Source organism: Artibeus jamaicensis, unplaced genomic scaffold, assembly GCF_021234435.1.
Source record: "Artibeus jamaicensis isolate MK-2021 breed Jamaican fruit bat unplaced genomic scaffold, CSHL_Jam_final contig_477, whole genome shotgun sequence".
Lineage (NCBI taxonomy): Eukaryota > Metazoa > Chordata > Mammalia > Chiroptera > Phyllostomidae > Artibeus > Artibeus jamaicensis.
Window position 1 is genome coordinate 7,466,721 of NW_026521854.1, and position 22,295 is coordinate 7,489,015.

General features: G+C 51.3%; 1 protein-coding gene across 1 annotated transcript in view; it reads left to right on the top strand.

The window, feature by feature from the left end:
* The window catches only part of UNC13A (unc-13 homolog A), a 55,523-nt gene that overhangs the window by 24,221 nt on the left and 9,007 nt on the right, over positions 1-22,295 (top strand). Inside the window, exons 12-37 of the mRNA XM_053668183.1 lie at positions 774-820; positions 2,612-2,690; positions 3,274-3,345; positions 3,617-3,836; positions 4,371-4,598; positions 5,471-5,612; positions 5,733-5,902; positions 6,827-6,942; positions 8,200-8,363; positions 8,762-8,912; positions 9,217-9,285; positions 9,605-9,694; positions 9,912-10,046; positions 11,576-11,709; positions 12,152-12,237; positions 12,432-12,558; positions 13,226-13,322; positions 13,705-13,848; positions 14,817-14,900; positions 15,374-15,451; positions 15,689-15,777; positions 16,212-16,364; positions 17,456-17,579; positions 18,391-18,396; positions 19,912-19,950; positions 21,067-21,096. Coding sequence (XP_053524158.1) covers positions 774-820; positions 2,612-2,690; positions 3,274-3,345; positions 3,617-3,836; positions 4,371-4,598; positions 5,471-5,612; positions 5,733-5,902; positions 6,827-6,942; positions 8,200-8,363; positions 8,762-8,912; positions 9,217-9,285; positions 9,605-9,694; positions 9,912-10,046; positions 11,576-11,709; positions 12,152-12,237; positions 12,432-12,558; positions 13,226-13,322; positions 13,705-13,848; positions 14,817-14,900; positions 15,374-15,451; positions 15,689-15,777; positions 16,212-16,364; positions 17,456-17,579; positions 18,391-18,396; positions 19,912-19,950; positions 21,067-21,096 — 2,874 coding nt within the window. The remainder of the gene's footprint in view (positions 1-773; positions 821-2,611; positions 2,691-3,273; positions 3,346-3,616; positions 3,837-4,370; positions 4,599-5,470; positions 5,613-5,732; positions 5,903-6,826; positions 6,943-8,199; positions 8,364-8,761; positions 8,913-9,216; positions 9,286-9,604; positions 9,695-9,911; positions 10,047-11,575; positions 11,710-12,151; positions 12,238-12,431; positions 12,559-13,225; positions 13,323-13,704; positions 13,849-14,816; positions 14,901-15,373; positions 15,452-15,688; positions 15,778-16,211; positions 16,365-17,455; positions 17,580-18,390; positions 18,397-19,911; positions 19,951-21,066; positions 21,097-22,295) is intronic.

Below are 22,295 nucleotides of genomic sequence, written 5' to 3' on the forward strand. Positions count from 1 at the left end.
GACTGATTTTCACTGTTATTGGCAAATTAAATGAAAAAAAAAAGCAGAACAACAGCTATTACCCTTGTCCTGGAACCAGTGATATGACAAGAAAAATAATTGTGGGTGGGCTCTCTGAGTTTTATAGATGGGACATGAAAAAAATGCAAGGCAATTAGGAAAATTCCCTGGAGGAGGTGCCACTTAAAGTATTCAAAACACTTCAGTAATATTTCAGAAGAGAGTGCTGCCCACTCTCCCTTCAGCCACGCTACCCTTTAGTTGGTTGCCTGGGACATGGGAGGTGTAGACTCTGAATCTCCACTGAGACCTGAATGATAAATGGAGGCTTCTTGGGTGCAGAAAGTGGGAGGGCATACACACAGGTGACACAGCTTGGGCAAGGGCCCTGGGGCACAAAAGCAGACAGGCAGGTGAGGCTGCAGGGAGTTTAAGGAATGATAGGTTCTTCTGAGTGTTTGAACCAGCCCCTGAGAATCCCTAGAGGCTACAGAAGCATAAGCTCTTGCTGGAATGATGCTAACACAACCTCAGATTGACAGATGAGACTAATATCCACAAAGGCTGATGCCAGAGAAGAACTCCTCTCTCCCATTTTGCAGATGAAAAAGCTGAGGCCCAGAGACAACCAGTGAGTTCTCTAAGGACACACAGTGAGGACTAGGTCCCCAGGTTTCCTGACTTACAACCAAAAAGGAAGACAGAAGTGGGTGTGGAGACTGCCTGGCCCTGGGGAAGGGCAGCCACACTCACCACATCTGTCTGTTCCACAGGCCCGAGGAGAAGGAGAGATGTCCAAATCCCTGTGGTTCAAAGGCGGGTGAGTAATGGAGCTTTGGGGCTGGGAGGAAGTTTTGAACCCAGAGCTTCAGGGTGGTTTGCACCGTGGCCAGCAAGGGCAGGGACAGGTTCCATTTAGATGGGGCACAGAGTGGGCGTGGGTGAAGGAAACAGCGGAACCACTGTCAAAAGACACTCAGGAGCCAAAGGTAGTAACATGTTGAGCCCTCACAACAAAGCCATGGAGGAGCGCTACTCTGTTTTACCGATGGGGAAACTGAGTCTGGAGAGGTATATGCCTTGCCCAAGTCACATAATTCAAAAGTGCTCCCCTCTAAAAATAAATGTGAGATAGAGGGAAAACCCATTTTCCTGCACTGCCCATCTGCAAGCCTGGAGTGAATTTTTTGCTTTGATTCTGCCTTTAAATCTCCTAGACTATTGCTGAGGCTGCTGGTACTTTCATTGACAATAGTCGTTTGGTCTTAAATGGAGCAATTTGTCACATCTAACTTCTGAAGTTACTGATTTTCGGGGGCAGGGCGGGTTTCAGCTTTTGGATAATGAGGTTGCAAAAGATATTCTTAAATTACATTAATGTTTTAAAATAGCAGCAGGAGAGTGACTTCCTTGTAGGTTTTGTGCAAACAGAGCCAGGAGCTGTGATTCCCAGATGAGCAGGTGTGCTGGGCGGGGAGCCCCAGAGCAGGGACTGAGATGGGGATTCCTTGTGTGTGGTGGGTGGAGGAAGCTCTCTCAGGAGACACCCTTGTGGCAGGCAGGGTCAAGCTTGGGAAGCAGCTTGAGCAGAGATGTAGTTGAGGAGTCCCCAAGCCTCTGCCTGATTCTGCAGGGGGCTCTAGAGCAGGAACTGCACCTTAGAGTTTGTCCAAGATACCTAGTGGCCAGGCACCTCTCTCACTGGCCAGTGAGAACCTTCGGGAGAGGAGCCGCAGCTGAACCTTCCCTGGAATGAGTGCACCTCTCAGTAAAGGGAATTCACACAGGTCACTATGGCATCTGCAACAGCGCTCATTCAATCCTCTGGCTACTGTAAAACTGCCAAGAGACAAGAACACAATTTCCAGTTCCCTCATTCCCCTGGGAATTGAAACCATTCCTTCCAGGCTGGATTTTCAATAGACACATATATTTTCAATTCTGAGCATAAAGAAAGGTTTTGTTGATATTTTTATATACTACTTAGGTTTCCCTTAATTCAAATTTTTATTGAACATGGGTGCCTGCCTCACCTCCCCATCTCCAGAAAAGGAAGTTGAGGCCCAGTGTCTTCACTTCCTGTGACACACGACCACAAACAGGGGGATGGTGGGAGCTAAAACAACAGAAATTTATTCTCTTGAGGTTCTGGAGGCAGAAGTCTGAGATCAGGGTGCCAGCAGGGCCGTGCTCCCCCGACACCCATAGGGCAGAATTTCTGCCTGGCCTTTCTGGCTTTCAGGAGCTGTCCGCAGTCCTCAGTAGTTCTCATGTGTAAATGCATTGCTCCGGTCTCCGCCTCCATTATCACACCGCTGTCTTCTGCTTGTGTGTCTCTCTTCTTATAAAGACACCACCATATTAGACTGGGGCCCACACCACTGTAGTACGACCTCATCTTCACTAATGACCTCTGCAATAAACTTTTTTCCAAATAGGTCACATTTTGAAGTCCTAGGGTTTAGGAGTTGAATGTATATTTTTGGAGGGGGGACACAATTACATTCTTAATGCCTGGGGAAATCACATGTCCTGCCCCAGCCTCAGGTGATGTCTCTTGGAGGAAGGGGAACTTCCCTGGGCCCTTGACGTCCTCCTGTGTGTCTTGCAGCCCAGGGGGTGGTCTCATCATCATCGACAGCATGCCTGACATTCGTAAGCGGAAGCCCATCCCACTCGTGAGTGACCTGGTGAGTGCCTGCGCCCTCCCCCACCCTGGCGCTCATCCTGCACAACCGCCCGCAGCAGACCTGGGGCTGGGGGCTGGCGAGGTGCCCTCTGGCACTAACATGATCTGGTTTCTACCTTGTGTGCTGCATGGACTCCTCAGGCCATGGTGAGTGAGTGATAGTGTCTTAGCCCCTGAATCTCCTTCCCAGGCCCCTACACTGGGATTTTTCAACCGGTCCCCAACCCATGGGCTTGGAGAAGGGCCCCTGCCATGTCCTGCAGTTCATGGGTGGGGAAGAGGGCAGGTGACTCCCCGCCTTGGTTCAGTGTGGCTGATGACCATGGCCAAGTCTTGTCGGTGCTGGTGGGGGATGGGTGAGCCAGGGGTGTGGGGCTGTTCACCTTCCAGGGTCCCTTCTAAACCAGAGCCTCTGTCACTTTTTCTTTACCTGTTCTTCTCCTGCTGCTGTGTCCTATTCATTGCGACTTTGGCTTGACTCTGTGGCTGGTGGCCCCAAACCGTGGCTGTGGATTCTGCTCTTGGTGACAATCCCGTGGGTGTCAATCTACTCCGTGACTCCATTGGTGCTGTCCCCGCCCCAGTCCCTGGTCCAGTCCAGAAAAGCGGGCATCACATCGGCCTTGGCCTCCAGCACTTTGAACAACGAGGAGCTGGTGCGTGGGGTTGTAAGGTGGGCTGAGCTGGGGGCTTCTGGAGGAAGAGGGAAAGGGTGTGGTAGAGACAGGCATTCCTCAGTCTCCAGGGTTGGATAGCTCAGCACTGGGTTAGCACCCTCTGTACACAGGAACCTGTGGATTCTGACCGCATGGGGGCGGCGGAGGGACAGAGACTGGACTGTACTCTGCACAGGGTGAGGGTGCAGGCAGGACGGGGCCCCCAGGCGAGGGCCCTGCTCCTCATACCGCACGCCCTCCCTCCTCGCAGAAAAACCACGTTTACAAGAAGACCCTGCAAGCCTTAATTTACCCCATTTCGTGCACGACACCGCACAACTTCGAGGTGTGGACGGCCACCACGCCCACCTACTGCTATGAATGCGAGGGGCTGCTGTGGGGCATCGCGCGGCAGGGCATGCGCTGCACGGAGTGCGGCGTCAAGTGCCACGAGAAGTGCCAGGACCTGCTTAACGCGGACTGCCTGCAGCGTGAGTGCGGGCGCAGCCGGGGCAGGGACGAAGGGGTGGAGCTCCGCGGAAGCAGGGTGGGAGGCAGGGCAAGAACGAGAGGGATTTTCGAGATGGGAGCAGCAAGAAGAGAGGGGCAGAGCCGTGGGCGGGTTGGGGTGATGGGGCAGGACTCTTTTTGGTGGAAGAATGGGGTTGAGAGGAGGGGAAGGAGATGTGAGAGAGTCGAAAAAGGGTGGGAGAGGACTCAGGGACTGGCTTAACTACAAGTGGCGGGGTTAATGAGAGGCACCCATTCCCCTGGAGAAAAAAATGGGTTAGGTAGGGTTAGGGTTAGCTCAGAGAAGGGGCGGGGTCTTGGAGAGACCTGGGATTCAGAGGCTGTGCGGGGATTCAGAGAACAAGTAGGAAGCTCTGGTTTTGGAGTTGATTCTCATGAACCCCCATGGCTTCAAATGCCCACGGCAGCTGCTGAGGGAGCTCTGGACGGGGAGTAGGGGTGCCGGCCGCGGTGAGGCCCGCTCCCTGGACAGTGCAGGCTGTCCGCTTCCACAGGGGCCGCGGAAAAGAGCTCCAAGCACGGGGCTGAGGACCGGACGCAGAACATCATCATGGTGCTCAAGGACCGCATGAAGATCCGGGAGCGCAACAAGCCCGAGATCTTCGAACTCATCCAGGAGGTCTTTGCTGTGACCAAGGCCGCGCACACGCAGCAGATGAAGGCAGTCAAGCAGAGCGTGCTGGATGGCACGTCCAAATGGTCGGCCAAGATCAGCATCACTGGTGAGGCCGCCGGGGGAGGGGGTTGGGGGCCCTTCTCAGCCTTCTATGCTCCCTCGCAGGCCTCTTCCTTGCCTTTGCTGCGCATACGTGAATGTATCCATGTCTTTCCCATGTCCACGTGTGTGTACATTTATGCCACAGGTGAACATGTATGCCTCCAAAACTATGTATATAACACTATCTGGGTGCATCTTCATTAGTGCCCCCAGAATCAGACACCAGGAAAAGGAGTTGAGGGCACATGGTGTATCTGGAAGGTGATCCGGGGAAGCCCCGTGGGAGTCTGGAAGTGAAGCTGGAAGAAAAGGAGCTCCACACAGAGTGCCGCAGCAGGCAGTGCTGTGGACACCTGGGACCACTGGGGGGCAGTATTAAACTCCCACTGCAGAGTGGTCCTACCCTAGGGGCAAGGCCCTTGTGGTGTTTATCCATGGCATACCTCATTTGGATTTCTTAGGAGACAGACCCCAAGATGATTTCAGGGCAGGTGGGTGTCCAGGAGGTGGTCCCAGGAAGCCCTGGTGGGGGGTAGAGACAGAGGTCTGGGAGCAAGGAAAGACAGTGCCCTTCACGTGGGCACCAATGAGCAGAGGACCTTGCAGTCAATGGAGGTTCAGTCCCACTGGGGAACTTCAGGGGCTCAGTGTAAAGCGCACACCTGAGAATGTCCCACTCCAGGGGTGGCCCTGGGGCACCTTCCCATCCTTCACTGGCTGAGGGTTCCTTGGGTGTTAACTCTCTAGCAAGGCCAGTGCGCCCTCAGGCCATACCACAGGCCTCCCCAGCAAGCAGCCTGGAGCCCCTGGCAGTGACTCTTCCCAGCATACGTCCTTCCTTGAGCCACATTTATGTCTGTCCTATGTGTCTTCCAGTGGTCTGTGCCCAGGGCTTGCAGGCAAAGGACAAGACAGGATCCAGTGACCCCTATGTCACTGTTCAGGTTGGGAAGACCAAGAAACGGACGAAAACCATCTACGGGAACCTGAACCCTGTGTGGGAGGAGAACTTTCATTTGTAAGTGCCTGGCTGGGTCCCCAGAACCCCATGCAGAGCTCCCTGCTGGGGCAGCCACAGGGGACCTTAGTACCAGCCAGAGCCAGCTGCCCGACCCTCGCTCCCGCCTCCCCCTTGCAGTGAATGTCACAACTCCTCAGATCGAATCAAGGTGCGTGTCTGGGACGAAGATGATGATATCAAATCCCGAGTGAAGCAGCGGTTCAAGAGGGAGTCTGACGACTTCCTGGGGCAGACTATCATCGAGGTGCGGACACTCAGTGGCGAGATGGATGTGTGGTACAACCTGGGTGAGTTGGGGGAGGGTCTGCAGGGAGTGGGGAGGAGGCCCTGGGGAGCCAGCCAAAAGGGGGAACCTAGTTGGAAAGGAGAGACACAGTGTCAGGAGGAGTCAGTCTAGGAGCCCAATCTGATGACAGCAGGAAGCACCCCAGCTGCAAGGATAACCTAGGAAATGCTTAGCTTGGTTTGGTAGGGTGAGGGAGGGACAGAATCGCTGTATTCCAGTTTCGTGGTGGAAGCAGGAGCAAGACCTGGGGATCCTAGTCTGAAGAGAGAGGCGCAAACCCAGGAATCTGACCTAAGAAGGAAGATTGAACTTTACAAATTTAATCTAAGAAAAGAGGTATACGCATAGTTTGGGCATCCTAATGTGAGAAGCGAGCTGTAGACCCACGAGAACCTGTCTCAGGAGATGAGTAGAATCTGTGAGCCCAATTGGATGAGGGATGCAGGATCTGTGAACTTAGTCTGAAGGTGTAGGAAGAACTCAGTCTGAGAGGGGTGAGCAGAGTCCAGGAACTTCTTCGTTTGGTTGGGAGAAATCTGGATATCCCATTCTGATGGGGGAGGCTGCAACCCTGTATAACAAGATGAGCAGTAGACTCTAGGGCTCTGATTGGGGAGGCAGGGTCTGGGAACTCAGTTGGTGGGAGGGAAGCAGTGCTTAGGGTTTCTAGTCTAAGGAGGAAAAAGCAGAGGCAAGAATTTAATCTGAGTGAGGAAGCAAGGTCTGGGATCCTAGTTTGAAGGGAGAGATGGGGACTAAGGAATTCTAGTCTAATGGAAGGAACACAAGTCGAGGGAGCAATCTGAGGAGAGGCACCCAGGCCTTAATTTCAGGGAGTCTGGGAGGGCAACAGTCATACATACATTAAAATAGCCCAGGGCCAGATTGGAAAGTTCTGACACTGCCATCCCTTCCTGCCCTGTAGACAAACGGACTGACAAATCTGCTGTGTCAGGTGCCATTCGACTACACATCAGTGTGGAGATCAAGGGCGAGGAGAAGGTGGCCCCCTACCACGTCCAGTACACCTGTCTGCATGAGGTGAGGCCCACTGCTCAGCCTGCTTTCATAGCTCATTGTGATCCCTCACACTGCTACCACTCACCATTTCTACCTGCCCCAGCTCCTCCTTCCTCTTTTCTGCCACACCGTCCACACTCCCCTGGGCCTCTGAGGCTGTCCTTTATGCCATTCTCTCTGCTTGAAAAACTCCTCCCCATCCATCAAGGTCCAGCTTCGGGGCCCCCTTCTCTAGGAGGCCTTCCCTGACCCCCAGGTGACTCTTAACTACCTAGCTCCAGGTTTTCCATCTGTCCCATCTATGAACATTCAGAGTTGGGCTGTTTGTGTCTGAGTCTATCTTTTCCAGCTACCTGGGGGCTCCTGGAGAGAACAAATAATTAAATAGATGAATGAGTATTGACTAGATAAAAGAACATATGGATGATGGAGGGATGAGCAGATGGATGTCTAATTAAACTATTGGAAGTATGGGTGAATGGATGGAAGAATTTGAGGGTGGTTGGATAGATGGATGGGTGAACAGATGAATGGACAGATGGATAGATGGATGGGTGGATGGATGGATTTGTCCCCCATATATTGATGGGGGACAAATGGCTGAATTGGTATATGTATGGGTTATTGGACAGATTAAGTTGTACATAGTAGATGGGATAGATGGGTATGTGGCTGATTTACTAGGAGGAAGAATAGATAGATTTGGGGATTGAAGGGGTGAGTGGATCAACGGATGGATAGATGGGTAAATGAATGGAAGGATGGGTGGGTGGGTGGAAAAATGGCTGTGTGAGTGGATGAATGTATGGATGAACTATTGGAAGTAAAGAGGTGTAATGAGTGAATTTTGGGGTAGTTAGACAGGTGGGTGGCTGAATAGATGCATCAACAGATGGATGATAGATGGATGAGTAGATTGATGGTTGATTGGGTGGAAGGATGAATTGTTAGATGGACTGATTAAGTTGTGGGTAAATGTATGGAATAGATGGGTATGTGGTTGAATTATCAGAATGGTGAATTAGTGGATGGATAAATTTGGGGGTAGTTGAATGGATGGGTGGGTGAGTGGATGGATGGATGGATGGATGGATGGATAGATGGATAGATGGATGGACGGATGAATTATTAGAAATGGATGAAGGATAGGTGAAATTTTGGGTAGCTGGATGGGTGAAAGAGTAGATGAATAAACAGATAGATTATGTAAGATGCCCTAGACCTGACCCCTTCTGGCCCCTTGCACTCTCTGATACACCTTCTCCCTTGTATTGGCAGAACCTGTTTCACTTCGTGACTGACATGCAGAACAATGGGGTTGTGAAGATCCCGGATGCCAAGGGTGATGACGCCTGGAAAGTTTACTATGATGAGACAGCCCAGGAGATTGTGGATGAATTTGCCATGCGCTATGGCGTCGAGTCCATCTACCAAGCCATGACGTGAGGCCATAGGCTGGGGTGGACATCAGGGGGAGGTGCAAGAAACTGGGCAAGGGGGTCACCAAGCAGATGCTGGCAGATCTGAGATGGAAGGGACTCATAGGAAAAAGAGTCAGAAAAGAAGTGGGTGTGTTGGGTGTTATATAATTTCTCTGAGAGGTTAGGCAAGTACCAGTGCTGGGAGCTGCAGTGACTGGGATGAGAGCTAGAGTTAGAGGCAGAGCTGGGAGACAACCTGGAGAGGAGACAGAGAAAAACTCAGAGGACAGAATCAGGTGACAGAAAGGGATTGTTTGGGAGTTGGGAAGAATCACGATGCTGTCTTGGTGGCATTCTGGGGGGTCACAGCCTCTCCTGGCTGGACACCAGGCCCAGTGCTTCCCACTCCCTTTCACCAGCCACTTTGCCTGCCTCTCCTCCAAGTACATGTGTCCTGGGGTGCCTGCCGTCATGAGCACCCTGCTTGCCAACATCAACGCCTATTATGCGCATACCACCGCCTCTACCAACGTGTCTGCCTCTGACCGCTTCGCAGCCTCCAATTTCGGGGTCAGTCCCAGGGGCTGGGGGATGAGGGAGAACCCAAACCTGTGCTGGTGAAACCCTGTGCAGCTCCCAGATTTCCAATTTGGACTTGATTTGCTGTGTGATGTTGTACCAGTCACAGCTCTCTGAGTTTCAGTTTACTCTTCTGTAGAATGGAAATGGATATTATAAGGGTTTAGTTCAATGGTAGATGGGATGCTTTTACTGTATATTAAACCCTCAGCCAATATGGCAGCCAGCTTTCACTGCTGCACTCAACGCCCAAGGTCCTGCTTCCATCCATTGTCCTCCTTTTCTGCTTCCCCAGAAAGAGCGCTTTGTGAAGCTCCTGGATCAACTGCATAACTCCCTGCGGATAGACCTCTCCATGTATCGGGTGAGAAGTGCATGCGTGATGACTTGCTTACTGCCATGAATGTGTGTGCCCATAAAGGACAGCCTCTAGCAGGCGTGCATGTGGGAGGACCCATTCTAACATGCAGAGTGTGTTCCTCTAACATGTATACACATATGTGAGCAGCTCCTTCCCAACCTACTTGGTGTATCCAAGAAGACCTCCTAGTTGCTTCAGTGTTCTCATTGACCCCCAATCCACCTCCTGAAACTTGAGGGCTCTTGCATCTCCCCTAAAACACTGTGTCCCATCCTCCCCTAACCTTCTTCCGTAACTCCACCTCTCTTCTCCCATCCAACAGAATAACTTCCCAGCCAGCAGCCCAGAGAGACTCCAGGACCTCAAATCCACTGTGGACCTTCTCACTAGCATCACCTTCTTTCGGATGAAGGTAGGAAAGGGGACCCAGTCCCACTAGCTCTCCGAGAAGAATTCTCCAGGACTCTTAACTCCTAAAAGTAGCATTTCTCCTGGAGACAAGTGCCTTTTCACAGTGACTCTCTGTTTTCACACTGTTATGTTTCCTTAAACCCAGAACCACTTATAGCCATTTCCTAGGCACCTCCTGTTCCCGCTTTACCCATCCGTGCGCACCTCCCTTCCTCCAGGTGCAAGAACTCCAGAGCCCGCCCCGAGCCAGCCAGGTGGTGAAGGATTGTGTGAAAGCCTGCCTCAACTCTACTTATGAGTATATCTTCAACAACTGTCATGAACTCTACAGTCGGGAATACCAGACAGACCCTGTAAGAACCCCAGATGAGGCAGAAGGGACTAGTAGACACCACCTGACCCTGGCCTAAGTCCCAGATCTTCTCCTTTCCAAGTGATTTTACTGTTCTGAGCCTCAGTATCTCCCTCTATAAAATTACATCATTAACCCACATCTCAGGTTTGAGGAGATTCAATGAGATACAAGATTTATATAAAATATAGTTATATACTTAGTACCTGATACACAATAGGTGCTAATAATTTGATTTTAGTTCAGTTTAGTTGGGCATAACACAGTGTGTGTGGAATTGAATCACTGTTCAATGAACTTTGAATTGAATTTTTTAGTACAGTACAGTTTTGGTCATTTCAACTCAATTTATTTGAGATCTTTCAACATGTGTTTATCTACACATATAATGTCCCAGGATTTCGTCAAAAACATTTCAATGAACTTATGCTCTATTATGAAAGAAAGATGTAAAAGTTAGTAATTTACAACCCAGGGTGATTAGCCTGAGATGGCCCCTACATCAGGTTTGGCTTCTAATAGGAGGTAACACGTAAGCCAAAATCAGTTCAATTTTATTTCATTCTGTTCATTTACATTCATTTGACTTGAGTTGAAATCAAGTTGCTCTTAATTGAACTGTGTTGAGGTAAAGTGGATTAAATTGAGTTTAGTTCAACTCTAATCAGTTTAGTTCCATTTATTTCTATTCAGTTGACTTAAAATTGCTCTTGGCTAATTACTGAGCAGCACTGAATTGGACCGAATGAATTTAATTGAGTAAAAATGTATTCATGTCAATTCAGTTGAATTGAGTTGAAATTGTTCTTGACTGTTGAGTTGGCTTGAGTCAGGATGAGCTGGGCTGTCGGATTAGGTACAGCTGACTTCAACTGACTTAGATTCAATTGGGCTCATTTCTGTTGAGTTTAGTTACACTCATTTCCATTGACTGACTAATGTTAGACTGAGTTGATCTGAGTATGTTAGGTTGAGGTGAGCAGTTAGAGTTGGATTGGGTGGACTTAGACTGAGCTGAGTTAGATTAAATTGAGTTGAGTTCAGATCAATTACTGTCCATTATTTTGATGTAGGTTGATGTGGATCTTATCTTGGAGAGATTGATTAGGCTAAATCCAATTCAGTTTATTTGAGTTAAATTCAATCCAATTTAATTCCACTCTATGAAGTGTAGTTGGCCCAAGTTCAGTTCCACTGAATTAACTCTGAGAAATGTGATCTGTTAAGCTAAGTGGGTATGATTTGTATTAGTTTCAGTTTTATTTGGTTTAGGGAGCTTGGGTTTGTTCAACTAAATTCAGTTTTATTCAGTTTTATGAGCTGAGTCTAGTTAAGCTTCGTTAAGCTGAGTAGATATGAGCCCTGCTTGAGCCCATTTACATGAGTTCCGTCCCTTTCTATGCAGACTTCCCACCTGAACCACACACATGTTAATGGGGCCCCTTCCTCAACAACCTCCTGCACCTCAATAAAAAACTGAAGCTCCCACCCCTTAACCCATTATGGCCGACATCTCTCCTGCCCCACCAGGCCAAGAAGGGGGAAGTTCCCCCAGAGGAACAGGGCCCCAGCATCAAGAACCTCGACTTCTGGTCCAAGCTGATCACTCTCATAGTATCCATCATTGAGGAAGACAAGAATTCCTACACTCCCTGCCTCAACCAGTGAGTTGTGTGTCTAAGTAGTTAATTATCTGGAGGTTGTCATATATGTGTGTACAGTTCTGTCTTATGTGTAAAGGTGATCATGTCTGTTGCACATAAAGTGTTGTGTATGTGGGAGCAATTGTGAGTGTGGTTGTGCCTAGGTGAAATATAGCATAATTTGCAAACATAAAGAGATGGGTGGGTGAATGGATGGGTATATGGATGGGTAAAGGGGTAAATTAAGGGATGAAGGGATGGAGGGATGTGTGAGTGGAGATTCAAGAGAAGCAGAACCTTAAGGCAGAGTCATTCAGCCTTGACAAGTGTCACTCGTGCAAGTTGGTGGCTGTGAGGGAACCTGAATATAGATCCCTTTTCCCTACCCTTTGGCAGGGAAGGCCAAAACAGCCTGTGCTGTCTTCTGGCTGTCGAGTTTCTATACTTCCCTAACTTTTGCCAGGTTTCCCCAGGAGCTGAATGTGGGTAAAATCAGTGCTGAAGTGATGTGGAACCTGTTTGCCCAGGATATGAAGTATGCCATGGAGGGTGAGTCCCCCACCCCTGCGTCTCCCAGCCTGGCTATAGCAGATGGCTGTGTCTCAGTGTCTTCTTCAAGACTGTGAGCTCCCTTCCTCACCATGCCTGAACTCCAATACCAGCGATGGCCAGAGTGTGCACTGCCAAGACAGAGGGTGGCAGACCCTCCTGGCTGAGCCACTCCCCTCTATTCCCTGCTCCAGAGCATGACAAGCATCGCTTGTGCAAGAGTGCTGACTACATGAACCTCCACTTCAAGGTCAAGTGGCTCTACAATGAGTATGTGGCGGAACTTCCTGCTTTCAAGGACAGAGTGCCTGAGTACCCTGCGTAAGCCTCCTGCCCAGAACCCAAGCCAGAACTATAGTGCTGACACTAGACTGAGGCCCAAAGAGGAGGGCTCACCTACTTAGTGTTCCCTGAGCATTGGGGGCACAGGTGGGGCTTAAACGCGGTGTTCTCCATTCTTGGTCATTGGCCTAAAGACTCCGATAGCCAAACAATTAATACTCATTAATATCAGGAACTGTGCTGAGAAGTCCCACGTGTGTATTCTCATTTAATTTTTTAGATAGTTCTATGAGATGGGAACATCATAATTCCCATTTTGTGGATGGAGAAATATAGGGTTAAATGCTGTAGGATTTGCCCAAGGCAACATCCAATAAGTGATGGAGCTAGATTTGAACTTGGAGTGTCTGACACACAAGCTGTGGTAGAGAGTGGGTTGGTGGCCACCATTTACTGAGAACCTACTATGCTGTGCTGGGATCTCAGAGAGTAAACTTATTTGCCCATGGCAGTTTATCAACCATGATTCCTGCAAATCTGGGCCTTGCCCTGACAGTGGTCACTTGGTCAGTTTCATGGGGGAAGCAGCCAAGGTCTGGCGGGGGAGGGGATCAGAGGAGTGACCACCCAAGGCCACAGGGTGTATTCAAGCAGAAGGTTATGGGGACAAGAGATGGCAGGGTCCCACCCCGGCTATCCATTCCAGGTGGTTTGAGCCTTTCGTCATCCAGTGGCTGGACGAGAATGAGGAGGTGTCCCGAGATTTCTTGCACGGGGCCCTGGAGCGAGACAAGAAGGATGGGGTGAGAAGGCTGACCCACCACCAAGCTCCCAATCTGCCCACAGTGGATTCACTCCCTCTGTGGTCCATTGAGATACAATCTGGGGGCAAAAACTGCCGTTGGGATGAGGCCAGTCTCTGGAGGGTGTCCACAATCTTTGTCTTATTCATGGTGTTTAAAGTCTTTTGTTCGTTCAACAAATGAATGTGAGTTTATCAAGCCTGACCCCACTTGCCCACCCCCCGTGGCTTCTGTGTCTGACTGTAAGTCAACCTCACATACTATCCATCTCACCCCAGGACAGTTGGTCTCTGGCTCTCCTCATGGAGAGTAGGGGGTTGGGCTCTGGGGACTGTCTGGCTCTGACCCCTCTGTCTCCCTCCTGGCCTCCTTTCCCCTGCAGTTCCAGCAGACCTCAGAGCATGCCCTGTTCTCCTGCTCCGTGGTGGATGTCTTCTCCCAGCTTAACCAGAGCTTTGAGATCATCAAGAAGCTGGAATGCCCTGACCCCCAGATTGTGGGGCACTACATGAGGCGGTTCGCCAAGGTGCGGGAGTACGGGTGAGGTCGGGTGGGGGTTGGTTCAGGCTTAGGGTCAAGATTGAGGTGGAGTTGAGGCCGAGATTGGTGTTAAAGTTGGGGTTGGTGATATCACTGGGACTGAGGTTGGGGTTGGAGCCAGTGGAAAAACCAACCCAAACCACTGTTGGAGTTGGCCATGCCATAGATGTTGGAGTGTGGCTGGGGACAGGGTTTGGGTTCAGGTTGAGGTTGGAGTTGGTGATGTCATTGAGATTGGAGTCGAGGTTGGGATTAGGGCATGGGTTGAAGTTGAGGTCAGGACTGACACTGAGGTTGAGTTTGAGGTAAAAGTAGGAACTGGTGATACAGTGGGACTGAGGTTGGGGTTGAGGTCAGTGTTGGGGCTATTTCTCCCATAGAGGTCAGAGTTTTAAGTTGGAGACAGCATCTGAGTTAAGATTGGGGTTGAGGTCAGAGTTGTAGTTAAGGCTGGAGTTGATTTGGAGCTGGAGTTAAGGTTGGGGATGGGGTTGAGGTTGTAGTTGGGTTGAGATTAGAGTTCCAGTTAGGATTGGGATTTGATTGGTATTATTAGAGTGCATGTTGGATTTGAGTGGGCCCTGGGGGAGTTTGGGGATTGAGATCATTGGACTGGGATTAGGTTCAATTGGATTTGCTTTAGGCTGGCATGAAGTTGGGGGATGCAGGTAGGAAATGAGATTTGATTTGGGATCAGGTAATGTTCGTGGCTGGGGCTGGGTTAACATGATGACTGATTGCTCTGGAAAAGAGCTGAGTCTACATAAAATAATTGTCTTCAAGTGGCGGTGTCTCCCTTGACTGCGATGGCCATCCTGGGTAGATAATTCACCCAGCCCAGTGGTCCATTTTAGGCACTAAAGTGGGTTTGAGTTTATCCCTCATCTCACTAGTGGCTCTTGATGGGCCCATCTAGCTCCAGCCCCTCCTCTTAACCCTCCGTGTCCCACCCAGACCATCAGCAATGTGCTCCTTCAGTATGCGGACATCATCATCAAGGACTTCGCCTCCTACTGCTCCAAGGAGAAGGAGAAAGTGGTGACCTGCGGGGCCCCTGTCCTCCCTCCCAACCCCATTCTGCAGCCCCAGGGCTCCATCCTTCCCTGGGCTCTGAGACCTGTGTTTGCACGTGTGTCCAACTGTGTGCATCTAACTTTGTATGTCGTGGGGGATCTGGAGGTGAAGGGACATGCCTTTAGTGTGTCATTGTCTGGTTGTGGCAAATGAAGCCTTCAGGGTATATGTACTTGAGCATGCAGAGCTTTGAGCCCATGTAGGAGTACGTGGGTATATGACTAGAACTCCCCTTCCTTGGGCCATCCTTCCCTCTGCCAGTCCCCAGAGACCACCCTCTCAACACTCGCAGGAATATCTATTCTCAGATGACCTTGTGGGACCCCAGCTTTCTCCAGACCCAGACCCTGAAACCATTCAGGGTTCCTGCTGGTGGGTGGAAGAGACCCTAGTGAGGGGTCCTGAGCCCTGACTCCCTGCTTTGTTCCCATCCCCAGCCCTGCATTCTCATGAACAACACTCAGCAGCTGCGAGTTCAGCTAGAGAAGATGTTTGAAGCCATGGGAGGCAAGGAGGTGAGGTGGGGCCAAGCATGGTGACGCCCCCCCCCACCCCTGCAGGCCCCAGAGCTCATACCTGATGAATTCCAATTCAGCCATTCCCTTAAACCCCAGCAAATGGCTTCACTGCCTGTGTCTCTGTTTCCTCCCCAGCCCCTTGGGGTCCCTTTCCCTGAGTTGGGCTGGAAAATGCCCCAGACATGTGGATACTCTGTAAACCTGACCTGACAAATGTTCCTTCCCCTTCCTCAGCTGGATGCTGAAGCCAGTGACATCTTAAAAGAGCTCCAGGTGAAACTTAACAACGTCTTGGATGAACTCAGCCGGGTGTTTGCTACCAGGTGGGGGCACGTCCAGGGCTGGGAGCAGGGGGAGGGGGCAGCTTCCAGACCTCTGAGCCTGGGGTGTCCAGAGACTCAGCAGACATAGTGGTGAAGGCCTCAGGCTTGGAGTTAGATGAAGTTGCATTCAACCATGGCTTCACTGCTTACTAGCTGTGTGGCCTTGGGTGAATCTTAACTTCTCTGAGCCTTAGTTTATTCATCTGTAAAGTAGGGATGATAATAGTACCTGAGTAGGACTGTGTGATGAAATGGTAAATGTCTTAGCCCAGTGCTGGATTCTGCTAGTATGAATGCCCCCTCAGTCATATGCCATGGCTCCCTGAAGCTGATGATAAAAGGTCAAGGTCCATAGATTAGCATTTATGGCCTCACCTGGTCCTTTCTCCAGAGTCTAGAAGTCTGGTCTGAGCTCCTCCCCTCTGTGCCCTCAGCTTCCAGCCTCACATTGAGGAGTGTGTCAAACAGATGGGCGACATACTTAGCCAGGTGAAGGGCACTGGCAATGTGCCAGCCAGTGCCTGCAGCAGTGTGGCCCAGGATGCTGACAACGTGCTGCAGCCCATCATGGACCTGCTGGACAGCAAGTGAGCCAGGCTGGGTAGACTAGGCTGGTGAGGGAGGGGCCGTGGGTGGGACCTCAGAGACTGGGCATAGGCCTGGAGACGTTTGAGCATGCCTACTGGGTGACAGTTGAATTATTTGGATGAGTGGGTGGGTGGAGGCAATGAAGGGATGGAAAGATGGGTGGGTAAATGATTGGAGGGATTGGTGAGTAAGTATTTGTACCGATAAATGGATGACGTAAGGGTTGGACACGTAGATAGATGGGTAGATTAAAAGATAAATGCTAGAAGGCTAGATGGAGGAAAGGTGGATGAAAGGATGGATGGATGAACAATTGGGTAGATAAATGGATGGATGGATAAATGGGTGGATAGTTAGGTAAGTATTTGGCTGAATGAATAACTGGATGGATGGATGGACGAGAATAAGGATAAATGGATGGAGGTGTAGATGGGAGGATGGATGGAAAGGGGGAGCGAGGGCAGAAGAAAGGATGGATGATGAATAGTTAGAAACGTGGATGTATGGAAGGAAGGAAGAGGGAGGGAGGGAGGGAGGAAGAAAGGAAGGAAAATAGATGGAAGGAGCATTAAAGAAAGTTGGGGAAGGGTTGGTTTGGTGGGGGGGTTCAGTTGCTGGATGAGTCATAGTAGATTGCCTCAAACATCCAATCACGAATTCTTTGTTTTTCCTCTCGAGTCTGCCCTTTTCCTATAATTTGCTTGCTCTTCCTCTTGAGCATGGCCCCAGCCTCCTCCCAGTCCTGATTCTCCATGCTGCCTTCTAATCTAATTTACCCCACTCTATTTTTTCGAACAGCAGGGTCTGTCTTTTTCTCTTGAATGCTCCATGGTTCCCCACTGCCCTCATGCTAGACCTTCTTCCCAGACTTTGCAGCCCTTTCCTGTCTGGCCACTGCTGGGCTTTCCAGCCATTTCCTCTCCACACTGTGGCTCCATCGGAGGTCCACCCAAGGCCCCTGCGCAGGCTCTGAGCCCGCTGGCATGTCCATGGGATGCTTTCCCATCTTGACCATATTTTGAGGGGGAGGGCCTGGTTCCACAGGTCAGGGTCAGCTGGGTTCTCTCTCATACCTGCCCCTCCCCCCTAGCCTGACTCTCTTTGCCAAAATCTGTGAGAAGACGGTGCTGAAGAGAGTACTGAAGGAGCTGTGGAAGCTGGTCATGAACACCATGGAGAAGACCATCGTCCTGCCACCACTCACTGACCAGACGGTGAGGCCCACAGGGGTCAGAGGGGATGCCTGGGCCACCTCCCCTGTGGGAGCTCAGAGAGCTTGGTGCTAAAGACATTGGGACTCAGAGGTTGTCCAGGTCATAAGGGTCACAGAAGCCACCAGAGATCAATGAGGCCAAAAACCAGAGAGGTTACATATAGGTCAAAAGTCATCAAAAGGTCACAGAGGTCAAGCAGAGTCAAAGGACATGAAATGTCACATGAGTAAGAGGTCATTCAAAGGTCAGAGGTCATCCAGAAAACAAGTCAGCTTGGGGCGCAAGGCCACTTATGGGACACATAAGTCATAGGGGTCTCTGGGTTTATCAGAGGCCCTTTAGGGGGTCAATCAAGAGACAAGGAAAGGAGACACCATGGACTTCACAAAGATCAAAGATGAATAGAACAGGGGTTTCCCTTTGGGGAATAGCCTAGAGAAGGTAATCCCCAGGGATTAGGCTGCCAGGTGAGAGGTGACAGCTGTGGAGGGGTATGGTTGGGCATGAGTCCTTCCAGGGAGGTGTTGGGGGCCTGGACACCTTGATATATGGGTTGATGGCTCAGCACAAAGTGGGAGGACACTCCTGGGTGGATGTGGGAGGCTTGGGGAGGGTGGGTGGGGTCTCCCCAAGAGGCAACCATGGTGTAGGAGGCTTGGCCCTCTCATAACCGACCCTGCCTCATCCAGGCTGGGCTAGGGCACAGGGTTCACCCCTCCGTGCCCTCTCCGCCCTCTCCCTGGCCTTCCCGGGAGACTCATGGTGACTTATTCCCCTCTCCCTACCACCCGGCCCCCATCACGGCTGACAGATGATCGTAAGTAAAGTCCCTTCTGTCTGTCTGTCCGTCCGTCCGCTCTATGTCTGGACTCAGCCCACCGCGTGGCTGCAGTCCCCCACCCAGTGCCCCCTCCTCACCCACTGCCCCCTGCACACTGTCCCACCTCCTGCCTAGATGTGCCTGTGTCTGTCTGGGGCGGAGCATGGGGAGGGGGCGGGGCTGGGAGGGAGGGAGGCCTCGCCTACCACCCCACCCCATTATAAGTATGGAGGCAGCACCTCCAGGTTCCCAAACCCCAGGCCTAGCACCTTCACATCTGCCCTGGTCTCTTAGTTGGGATATGCCCCCTCGCCCACGCTCAGACACTATTAGGGTATCTGCAGCTCTTCTAGAAACTAGGAGGTTCAAAGTCAACACAGCCCCTCTGATGTCCCCTTTGGGCTCACCACCCAGGACCCTACTCAGCTGCTCAGTGCAGGCCTTCCACCACTCCCACCCACCCCACTCCCAGGGCTCATAAACCCAAGCACCCAGGTGGGAGATGGATTTGGTGTCAGGTAGACCTGATGTCCAATCCCAGTTCAGCCGCTCTCTCTTTCTCTCTCTCTGTGACCTTGGAAAGTCACTTCACCTTCCAACCTCTGTCTCTTTGTCTGGGAAAAGTGGTTAATTGTAGCAACTGGCAGAGTGCTGTTGTCAAAACCAAATGGGACAGTGCATTAAAGTGCTCATCTCATGACTAGTGGAGGCAGTGGTCACTAAATCAGAGCTAAGGCTGTTGTTTTGGTGGTGGGGGTAGTATTTAGACACATACCAGAGTAGAAGTCAGTAAAACCACTTTAGAGCCCCCCTCTTTGTGAGAAATACAAAGCTGTTACAATATTTAATCTTATCAAAAGTCTACAGGAGTTCATCTCATCTCTTGGAGGCTTCACTGTGGGTCTTCAGCTACATAACCATCTGGGGGCAGCGCACCCAACCAGACAATGCACTTGTGGGCAGGAAGCAAAAAGAGTTTATGTTACTGATGATTCCCTGTACACCAGACCCCCACTTAGCTGCACGAAATTTCAGCTCACCCTCATGAGCCTTTAGAGAAAGGTGGATTTTATTATTCCCATTTTGCCAATGAGGAAAGCTGAGATTTGGGGGAGGAGTCATTTATTCTCATATGAAACAGAAGCCAGAGTCAGTATGCAGATATAGGTCTGTCTGAATACGGAACTGTTTGCTTTCCTGTTCACCCAAGAACCGAGTGCCTCAGGTAGACAACAAATGTAAATGGTTATATTTTGGCAGCAACTTCTCTCCTTTTTCTCTGGCTCCGTATTTCTATTTCTCCTCTCTTTCTTGTCTTTCCAAGCCCCTCACACTTTTTAACAGTCGGTCATTAAGACACACACCCACAAACAACCCCGTGCGACCCAGTCACCAGCCCCCTGTGCAATGTAGACGCCCCTTAACCCCTGTCCCCGTGAGTACCTGTGTGATCACCCCGCGTCCCCCCACATGGCTTGCCAGGCTGTTCACCCTGTGACGTTGTCTCTGCAGGGCACCCTCTTGAGAAAACATGGCAAGGGATTAGAAAAGGTAATGAGGGCCTCGTCGGTGCTGAGGCCCTGAGCCCCAGTGTCTGGGCTTGTGTGTGCGTGTGTGCGTCCGCGTGCGTGGGCAGGATGGTCAGCTGAGGGTCATGAGGAGGGGTCCTAACTGGCGCCCTCACAACCAGGATGCAGAGATGAGTTGATTCCCCAGGGATAAGGCTTATGGAGTGTGTGCACGTGCAAGCTGACGTGTGCACATGCGGCTCCTGCCCTCTCAGGACAACACGCAAGGAGCTTGCCCCTGGCCTGCACTCAGCTGAAATTCTGTGGCTTCAAGAAGGGCCCAGACACTGAACCATTGTCCTGGGCTGAGACATGCTTTGTTTTTTATGCAGATTTTTGTGTGCTAATGGTTGTGTACTGTAAAGAGATGGGAGCTGTAGCAACACACGAACAGTTGCCATTGCTGTGCACTTGTATGGGACCTCACACTTGTGTGAACACAAGTGAGGTCTCCACTTTATGAACGTGGATAGTGGGACTTCCCTACTCACTCACCCAGCCACGTTCGAGGCGCCAGGCACCATACACATGCATGTGCACCTGTGGGAGGGGGAGAAGGTGTGGGGGTCGGGATGATTGTGCACACACGTGCAAGTATTTAGGAATGCACATGTATATTTTAGCATTTGACTTCTGCCAGTGTGTGTGTGCATAAACTTTCTGCACACTCATGGATGTGCCTGAGTGTCCCTGTGTTGAGCAAACTTGTGATACCCGTTAGCATGTTTCTTTTAGAGTCAGGCCTCCCGGGATAAGCTCTTGGGAGTTGGGAGGCAATAGGCCTCAAGCTCTGCTTCTCCTCCCCTTTTCCGAGGTGCCCCACCCTGGGGCAGGCAGACTTTGGGATGGGGCATCTGTCCCAAGGCGGTGGGCTGGTTCTAGGCTCTTGGCATGGCAGTCCAGGAGCCTGGCCCCAAGCCCCCACCGAGGGACAAGGGAAAGTGCATAGCTGGGGAGGGAGCTCATCATTAGACCCAGGACCTGGGAGGGAGCTCTTGGGCTGAGGGGTGGGACTGTGCTTTGAGGGGGCAGGGAAGTCCCACTGACTATCGTCCCAGCCAGCACCTGAACTCTGACCTCCACCTGATTTTCTTCACAGGGCAGGGCGAAACTGCCAAGCCACTCAGATGTAAGACCGACCCCTCACTGTCTGTCTGGCTCCTCCCCACCCCCACCCCACCCCCTGCCTCCTTCCACCCCTGTAGTCCGTGCCGTCTGGGGTCTTTCTGTGAACCCGTCTGTTGGTCTCTTCTTCCTCTGTCTGTCTGGCTTGCTCGTGAGGGGTGGCAGGCGGGGGCTCAGCAGGCTGGGAGGAGGGGTGGCAAGGGAAACTGAGGCTCAGGCAGCTGGTCTCCTGAGTAACTGTGCCTCACTATAGCCTTAGGGAATCACAGACCAGGAATAAGGGAGCGAGGACAGCCAGAATGGTGATAGCACAAGTAGTTGCTTCCAGGGTCAGCTGGTAGATCGTCCACGTAATTAGTTCTACATCTCCTAGCTGTGAATGGCTCCCTCCCTGCCCAGGACCCCCGGGCCGGCTCAGGACCCAGTAATGCAGGACTCATTTCACTGATACTCAGCCCCACCCCATCCTCCAACGGGTGCCCCTGTAAGCCAGGGGAAGAAACGGAGGCCCGGAAAGGGCCTGGGATACACCTCAGGTCACGCAGCACAGTGATGGAGGAGGCAGGACATGGGACTTCCAGGCCTGGACCCTGTCTCCCCCAGCACTGCCCATAACCTTTAGATCAAGTGCTAGTAGCAATAACCATTGAAGAAAGACAGTCACAGCTAAACTTCGAAGTGGATATGATTTCCCTCATCTAGTTGGCAAAACTAAGGCTCAGAGAGGTTAAGTGACTTGCCCAGGGCCACACAGCAGAGCTGATATTTGAACCCGGGCCCACTCAGCTTGTTGGGACAATAACCAGGACACCATCTTGACGGTGTCTGGGGGGGGGTATATTGAAGTGTGTGTTGTTGGGAAGATTGTTCTTTTAAAAGGTCAGATTAACAGACCCCCCAGATTACTGGGGAATGCCTCCCACAGAGGAAATTGTCCTGTGAGTAGCGGGGGTTTCACTAGAGCTCATCCCACGGTTTCCTCAAGACCCTCTGACTTTGGGCTGGCAAGGCCTACCCACACCTACGAACACCATCTGGAGCTCCCCCCACCCACCGCCCCTCACAGCTCCCTCTCTCTCTCTCTCTCTCTCTCTCTCTCTGTTTCACTTCTCTGTCCCCAAAACCTGGGGTCCTGGTGGAGGCGGGAGGGTGGATAACATCCCCACAGGACAGGGATTTCTGGGGACAAAGTCACCACCTCTC